The 8,749-nt window shown below is 46.6% G+C and overlaps 1 protein-coding gene across 1 annotated transcript in view; it reads left to right on the forward strand.

Annotated features, from left to right (window-relative positions):
• CCKAR (cholecystokinin A receptor) overlaps positions 1-8,453 on the forward strand; it is a 10,969-nt gene extending 2,516 nt beyond the window's left edge. Inside the window, exons 3-5 of the mRNA XM_077776581.1 lie at positions 3,468-3,729; positions 6,308-6,435; positions 7,838-8,453. Coding sequence (XP_077632707.1) covers positions 3,468-3,729; positions 6,308-6,435; positions 7,838-8,364 — 917 coding nt within the window. The 3' untranslated portion in view covers positions 8,365-8,453. The remainder of the gene's footprint in view (positions 1-3,467; positions 3,730-6,307; positions 6,436-7,837) is intronic.
• Positions 8,454-8,749: the final 296 nt, after the last annotated feature.

Here is an 8,749-nt window from a genome sequence, read left to right on the forward strand (position 1 = left end):
CCCCCCCCGCCCCTCTGTCTCGTCCCTGTTACTCTGCGCAGAGTGGCAGCCGGCTGTGCAGATTCTCCTGTATTCCTTGATATTCCTGCTCAGTGTCCTGGGGAACAGCCTGGTAATCACGGTGCTGATTCGGAACAAGAGAATGAGGACTGTCACCAACATCTTCCTGCTCTCCCTGGCAGTCAGTGACCTCATGCTCTCCCTCTTCTGTATGCCGTTCAACCTCATCCCCAACCTGCTCAAGGATTTCATCTTCGGCAGCGCTGTCTGCAAGACCACCACCTACTTCATGGGTGAGTTGTTGCTGCTGCTGACTATCCCTGGAGCTCGCCCCAGACCTCACTCAGCCTCAGCNCCCCCCCCACCCCCCTGACAGCCTCAGCACAGGAGTCCTGCTGAGTGCAAAACACCCCAGAAACGTCTGGCTGTGTGGGGCTGAGTGCAGGGGTGCAGGCGCTGGCTTTGAGAGAGGTCCGTCCTCCTGCGTGCCCAGGAGTCAGTCCCGGCTGGCACATTTCAGAGGTCAGTTTCTCAGAGCAGAGTGAGTTGTTAAGAAACCACAGAAGAGGTGGGTTTTGCTTCCTTTGGCTAGAAAGAAAGAGGGATTCGAGCGGCTCTGTCCCTTCCTGGAAGCCGTTGGTTGTGTTCAGGGCTCTGCCCAACCCGAGTGGTTTCCGAGGTGGTGGGGGTGGTGGAGGGGGTTTCTTTCTGCTCTTGCTCCCGCCTTCCCAGGGAACAGGGGCTAGCGTGAAAACCAGTTTCTTTCCCCGGCTCGGCTCTAGATTCCCGTGTCAGGACTCACTTCCCAGCCTGCTCCCCGCCAGGGGCTGGGACCATCTCAGGCAGAGGGGGACGGGGTGGGGGGTGGGGGGCTCTGGCACTATAGGAGGCCTTGATTTTGCTCCCAGAGTCTGCGGGTCATTACGCTCACCCAGACTGGCTGGGACAGGCAGCTCTCTGCCTTTGCCAATCAAAACGATGACAATGATAAATCACAATCACAAGGGCTGGTATTTTTGAGCACTTTCTATGCACCAGATGTTGTACTAAGTGCTTTTACTCCCACGATCTTATCTCCCAACCACCCTGTGAAATATAATACGCTTATTCTTCCCTGTCTCGCCGACAAGGGAACAGAAGCACAGAGAGGTTAATAATATACCTAGGGACACACAGGTGGTAAACCAGAGAGCAGAGATTTGAACCTAGATCGGTAGCCACCACCGTGGTGAGTGAGGACGCTGCCTCAGTTGGCCAGCTGCTGTGGCCATCCTGAAGCTGAACAAAGATGTCTCTCCGTCCTCTCTGTCTGCCAAACTGTCGCATTCCTACCCATTCTGAGAACTAGCTGAGGGGAGGAGGAGGCTGGGAAGAGAGGGAGGGTTGTTTTTTGTTCCGACTTAAGCCTTGCAAAATGTGTGGAGCGAGATGAGCTGGGCCAGGGCAGTCTTCAATGACCGGAAAGCTTTCAAAGCCTTTATTTCTCCCAATTGAGGAAGCGGGATCTAACCCTGACCCAAAGCGGATGAATCACTGATCCGGGTGCCACGGACAAACAACCAAGAAAGTGTCAGTCCTTGACCAAGAACTCTGAAAAGAAAAATGGACTTACGAGTGAAATGGATCATTACTAAACAATGAAGCAGTAATAATTACTAGCATCTCGTGGGGCTCTCAGCTTTCCAGGCCCATCCATATGTATCTTAATGCTAATATTATTTAAGAGTCTTAACCAGGGTCTGTGAAAGGAGATTTAACACGAACACTTGTGTGATTGCACGGCATTGTAAATGCGCTACATGCCACGGATGTGCCTGCTCAAAAATGGTTAATTTTAGGTTATGTGAATTTCACCCCCATCCCAAAATGTTTTTAAAAATAGCTCAAATGGAAAGCAAGGTAATTCTGAACGTGTTTGAACACCATAATGGTTTTGTTGGATTCCTTTTTTTTTTAATTTTTTTAAATGTTTTATTTTTATTTCTGAGAAAGAGAGAGAGAGACAGTGTGAGCAGGGGAGTGTCTGAGAGAGAGGGAGACATAGAATCTGAAACAGGCTCCTGGCTGTGAGCTAGCTGTCAGCACAGAGCCCGATGCGGGGCTGGAACCCATGAACCATGACATCATGACCTGAGCCGAAGTCGGCCGCCCAACCGACTGAGCCACCCAGGCGCCCCAATTTTGTTGGATTTCTAAATCTGGTGATTTCTAGTCTTCCCTTGATTTTGTGTTCTCCTCAATACTATTCCTAACAGTTAACATTCATTAATCTCGTAATATGCAGCCAAAAAAAAAAAAAAAAGGGGGGAGAAGAAACAAAAAGAGAAAGAGGAAGAGTGGTAGTGGGTTTATGATAACAGTATCCTCATTATCCAGACCTGACAGGAAGGGCTTTAGGGCTACACTCTGTAGCCTAAATGTTATTATTTCCTTGCGGACCATCCAGGAAAACAGTTGTCCTGTCTCAGAACATGAGTTTTTATTTAATGGTTTTTGGGTTGCAGATTTCTTCAAGTCTCTAAGGAATATTGTAGGTATTCCCCCTCGAGAAAAGAATATTTTTACAGACAGTCGCAGAGAATTTATTTATATCCATAAAAGGGCTCAGGCTAAGAGCCTCTTCTCCTAAGCTTCGATTAATTCTAAGGTTAGGAAATCATGCTAAAGATAATCAGAAAAAATTAATGGAATCCACCAATGAATCATTAAAGGGAATTTTAAGGGGAAAAGATGGGATAATAAGTATACACACACAAAATACAAAAATTAAGGAAAATAAGCTTTTTATTGACTCTGCCTAAGAACGTTTTAAAGGTGTTTTGATGTCTTTGTCACTCATGACAAATGTTCCCTCTGCAAAATACAGCAAACCAAAACAGCACAGGAAGGGAAGTTGTAGTCTCCTATAACCCTTGGCTACGCTGCGCCTTTCTACCCTTCATCTTTCTCTACTATGTGTGTTTGCCATGAACTACTTTTTAAAATTTAGAACATTGCATTCTTTAAAAATCTGTACTAGAAATTTTCAGAGTTTTAATGCCTCCAGGTCAGACCCCAGTGACCTTTCAGGGTCACAGTCCTTAAAAATCCAGGTTATTAGGTCAACTTAGCCTCAGGTTATGCTCAAAATTAGAGCTATTCATTAAATGGCTGACTCAAACACCTCTTCTGTGGGGTAGGAATATATTCCTCCCGCGGTTATTAAGCAGGAGGTAGGTTGTAATCAAAGTTCAATAAACTTATCTAAAAATTGGAAAGCAGATGTATTTGTAATTAGATTTCCTTAACTGCCTTAAATCCTTTTTGAAACAAAGCTGAGAATGAATCATTTTTAAATATATATACATACATAAGCTCTCTCCGCCCTCTGAGTGCTGTCCCTTTATAGGAAGCCCTTGCAGAGATCATGTGCAAGTAAAGCCTGGATTTCAGAGCCGTCGTAACCGATTTCTTTGTTCCTTTCCCAGGCACTTCTGTGAGTGTATCCACCTTTAATCTGGTAGCCATATCTCTGGAAAGATATGGCGCAATCTGCAAGCCCTTACAGTCCCGGGTCTGGCAGACAAAATCCCATGCGTTGAAGGTGATCGCCACTACCTGGTGCCTCTCCTTTACCATCATGACCCCGTACCCAATTTATAGCAACCTGGTGCCTTTTACCAAAAATAACAATCAGACCGCAAATATGTGCCGCTTTCTCCTGCCGAATGACGTGATGCAGCAGTCCTGGTAAGGCTGTGTGGTGTTTATTTGTGTAACACAACTTGGGAGACCTTGCGTTTTTTTACAAAACCTGGAATGTATTGTCCAGAGTGGCTGGGGGATCGGTTTCTGGGAGACTTGGAGAAGGATTCTTCTAACGTCTTCTTAGGATGCTAGTGGTAGCAAACACCTAGTGTTCTGTTTTAAATGCCATGCATATATTAATTTAATTCATCTTGTCAGAACCCTATAGGGTAGGTACTATTCTTGTCCCCATGGACATGGAGACATGGAGAGGTTGTTGTTCAAGGTCACAAAATTAGAGGACACAGAGCCTCTCTGCTTACTCACTCTGTGGAATGCCTCTGGATGATCTAGGGGGGCTTTGGCTAGACGATTTTGAGGACTATGATTTTCTTTTCTTTTCTTTAAGTTTTTAATTTTAAACTTTTTAAAATGTTTATTTATTTTTGAGAGAGAGGATGTGCACGCACTCGTACAAGCGGGTGAGGAACAGAGAGAGAGGAAGACACAGAATCCAAAGCAGGCACCAGGCCATCAATGCAGGGCCCGATGTGGGGCTCAAACTCACGAACTGTGAGATCATGACCTGAGCCAAAGTCAGATGCTTAACTGACTGAGCCACCCATAATTTCCTAAAACCTGGAATTAAAGCAGAGAATGAATCCCAAATCCCATGTGGTTCTTTTTTGAGCTGCTGTTAAGGTGCTTAAACAGAACACTTCACTAGAAATAAATAGGCGAGGGGCGCCTGGGTGGCTCAGCTGGTGGAGCATCCAACTTTGGCTCCGGTCATGATCTCGTTGTACCCGAGTTTGAGACCTACTGGGGCCCTGTGCTGACAGCTCGGAGCCTGGAGCCTGCTTCGAATTGCTGTCTGCCCCCTCCCGCTCATGCTCTGTCTCTGTCTCTGTCTCTCTCTCTCTCTCTTTCAAAAATAAACATTAAAAAAAAAGAAACAGTGAGATTCTAATACTGCTTTCTTTGCTTCCTAGCTGACTGATGGTAGACAAGTTCAAGTAACCTCTCTGAGGTTCAGGTTCTTTATGTATACAGGATTTAATAATATGTATATATTTTTATCTACCTTATTGTGTGGCTCTAAGATTCAAATGAGAGTATGTGTATAAAATGTCATAAAATATCTTAAAAGGCTCACAAACGCAGGGTATTATGTTTACTAATACCAAGCATGTTTTAGAATCAGGGAACCCGATATCCAAAAATGGCTCAAAACTGAGATAATCTCTGCTTTCTCTGCCTTCCTTTTTTCATTTCAACCAAGTAACATGCATGCACACACACACACACACACTCACACACACACACACAAAGAATTACGTTCCAAATGAGAGAAACATTTCCAAGGCTTGAAAAAGAATCTTATCAAAACATGTCCAATTGAAATGAGAAATGGCCCAGCCACCGTGAGCCTCTGACAATTTTATGGCCTAATCGCATAACCTTCCACATGCCAGAGTGCAAAAAATGATTTAGGGGCCAGACTCATAAAGAAGGCTGTGGTGCTTCAGGAATCAAACATGTTTAGAGAGAGCATAGCTCTGCCCCACCAGACACTAGAATAAGTGTATCACTGTGCCAGGGGCGTCAGAAACAGCCAGAATACTGTATTTTGCAAAACCTAAGAGGTTTTCCATCATCCCTATCTATGCATTTAATGATTCTGTTGTTATGGGGTGCCTGGGTGGCTCAGTCAGTTAAGTGTCTGACTTATGCTCAGGTCATGATCTGATGGCTGGTGGGTTTGAGCCCCTGGTCAGGCTCTGTGCTGATAGCTCCGAGAGCATGGCCTGCTTTGTATTCTGTGTCTATCTCTCCCTCTCTGCCCCTCCCCCGCTCACATTCTGTCTGTCTCTCTCTCAAAAATAAATATTTTTTAAAATTTAATAAAAAAATTAAAACAAGTGATTCTGTTGTTATAAAGTCAGCAAGTAGTATATTGTGATGCTTAAGGGCACAAGTCCTAGAATCATATTGTTTGGGTTCAAATTCCACCTTTGCTATTAGCTGTGTGACTTTAGACAAATTGGTTAATCTCTAAACACCTCAGTTTCCTCATGTAAGGCATAATGAAAATAGTACCTACCTCAAACATTCTTATGGGAGTTAATTCTAATTATATATATATTATATTATATATATGTAACATTATATACATAATGCTTAGCTTAGTGTGTAGCATGGTAAGTCTTCGATAAATGTAAGCTCTTGTCAATGTTTATTTGCATTTTTGGTAACAACTTTATTGAGATTATTCACATACTCTTAGTCATTCTTAAGTTCTTCTTAGTTTTCCATGAAGAATTGTTTCAGGAGCAGAATTACATCAACCCTTTCCAACTTAACTAGTCCTCCATAAAAGACTTTATGTGAAAAAAGGGAAAGATGTAAACAACTTTGAATGGCTGAACCACCAGACATGGAATTTCCAAGTCTATTAAATACTAGTAATTAATGTGTTTGCTCAGATCAGTTAAAATGGAGATGAACCTTATTTATTCCATCCCATCTGAGTTTGAAATACTGGAGGTGATGGTTATTGAATTTCTTTTTATTTTATTAGGCACACGTTCCTGTTACTCATCCTCTTTCTTATTCCTGGAATCGTGATGATGGTGGCGTACGGATTGATCTCTCTGGAACTTTACCAAGGAATAAAATTTGATGCTATCCAGAAGAAGTCTGCTCTGGGTAACTATCTTTCAGCTGTACGTTTATGCCAAAATATCACAAAAGCATGTTTCCTGTAGCATAAAGAGATACACCGAGAGTGTATGTTGGAGATTTTTGGAAGTATTTTTAGGAGACTCTGTGTTGTGAGGCACAGTCAATGAGACCCAGTGTCCGTACTTGCTCAGCTGTGAAATGGAGAAATTGTTCCTTTCAAAACAGTGCTGAATGGAACAAAATGACATAATGTACACATACCTGATTATCAGCTGAGGGCCCGTGTGTCCCACGCTCCTGCAGTGTTATATTCCAATGGACCCCTTCAGCAACTGAAGTGAATTGTAATTCCAACCCCCATCCTCTCCTCCCTTTCTTTTTTAGTTTATTAATTTGTTTTGAGAGACAGACAAAGAGAGACAGAGAGAGAGAATTAATGGGGGGAGGGGCAGAGAGAGAAGAAGAGAGAGAATCCCAACCAGGCTCTGCACCGTCATTGCAGGGCCCGAGGTGGGGCTCGATCTCACAAACCATGAGATCATGATCTGAGAGGAAATTAAGAATCCAACTCTTAACTGACTGAGCCACCTAGGCGCCTCTCTCCTCCCTCTCTTTGTCACATTGCAATTGCCCCAAGGCCTCACTTCCTCCCCATGCATTGAAATCCACGATCCACTAAAACATATGGCGACACCTTTGTTGACATAACTTTTTGCCCTTCTCGCTCTACGCCTTCTGTCTACTCTTTTAGCGTGTGTGTAACTTACATGTCTCTATAGTTTCTTTGGTTTTTGTTGCTTTCCGCTCATTATCCAGGTTTCTCAGTAAAGGCATTCTGGAGGCTTACCCAGCAAGCAGGCCCCTTTCCCCTTAGGATCTGGGGAAAGAGAGGAAAAAGTGTGCACGTTCGTGCATTCGTAATTTTTTTATCCTTACTCCTGACATGCATGAAATATAATTTTGGGATTATATACGATGCATGTAATACATTACATGTTATGCTCTTAGTTTGTTTCTTTCTTTCTTTCTTTCTTTCTTTCTTTTTTTAATTTCTAGGAGAGAGAGAGAGAGCGTGAGCAGGGGAGGGTCAGAGAGAGAGGGAGACACAGACTCTGAAATAGGCTCCAGGCTCCGAGCTGGCAGTCAGCACACAGCCCGACGCGGGGCTCGAACCCACGAACCGCGAGATCATGACCTAAGCGAAAGTCGGACGCTTAACCGACTAAGCCACCCAGGCGCCCCTATGCTCTTAGTTTTAAGTAGGTTTTCGGTTGAAGGAGAGGACTCCGGCGGACAGCTACCTAGCTTGCCCAGCTCTGCCCTTTCCGCCCTGGTGGGATCCCCTTGATGGAAGGGGCGGGGCTCCCATGCCCTGTGTCGCGCACGGCCCACCCCCGACAATAGGCGATGTCGCTTGCCCCCGCAGAACGGAAGCCGAGCCGAGGCAGCGGCGGTGGCCGATACGAGGACAGCGACGGGTGCTACCTGCAGGGGGCGGAGCCGCGCCCGCGGCTGCAGCTTCAACAGCTGTCCCGCAGCGGAGTCCGCCGCGCCCGGAGCAGCAGCTCGGCGGCCAACCTCATGGCCAAGAAGCGCGTGATCCGCATGCTCATGGTCATCGTGGTCCTCTTCTTCCTGTGCTGGATGCCCATCTTCAGCGCCAACGCCTGGCGGGCCTATGACACGGCCTCGGCCGAGCGCCGCCTCTCCGGGACCCCCATCTCCTTCATTCTCCTGCTCTCCTACACCTCGGCCTGCGTCAACCCCATCATCTACTGTTTCATGAACAGACGGTTCCGCCTCGGCTTCCTGGCCACCTTCCCCTGCTGCCCCAGGCCCGGCCCCCCGGGGGGCAGAGGGGAGGCGGGAGAGGAGGAGGAAGGCAGGACCACGGGGGCCTCCCTGACCAGGTATTCCTACAGCCACGTGAGCGCCTCGGCCCCGCCCCCGTGAGCTGTCCCCGAGGGCCGGGGCCCCAGCAGGGGGGGCCGAGGGGGCCGAGGGGGCCGAGGGGGCCGAGGACAAGGAGGGCTCCATCTGCAGGGAGAACTGTGCACGGGCTGCCTTTCGTCCTCCATCCGGGTTCCGGGGCGACCCTAAGAGGAGGCTGGGGCCAGGGCTGGGATTCTGGGCAATTCCAGGCGGGACGCGTTCAGTTGACGTTCACCGTCAGAAAAACCTCAACAGGCCAGTAACAGGAGTCCAGCAGGGCTCATATTACAAATGCGATTGCCAAACACGTGTTCAAAATGGAGATGTGGACCCTACTGAAACTGTAGACGTTTCCAGAACATCCGAGGTGAGCTCTCACTCCCCCACAGTGACGCGCTTCTATGCT

This window comes from Crocuta crocuta, unplaced genomic scaffold (assembly GCF_008692635.1).
Source record: "Crocuta crocuta isolate KB4526 unplaced genomic scaffold, BGI_CrCroc_1.0 scaffold57, whole genome shotgun sequence".
NCBI classification, from domain to species: domain Eukaryota; kingdom Metazoa; phylum Chordata; class Mammalia; order Carnivora; family Hyaenidae; genus Crocuta; species Crocuta crocuta.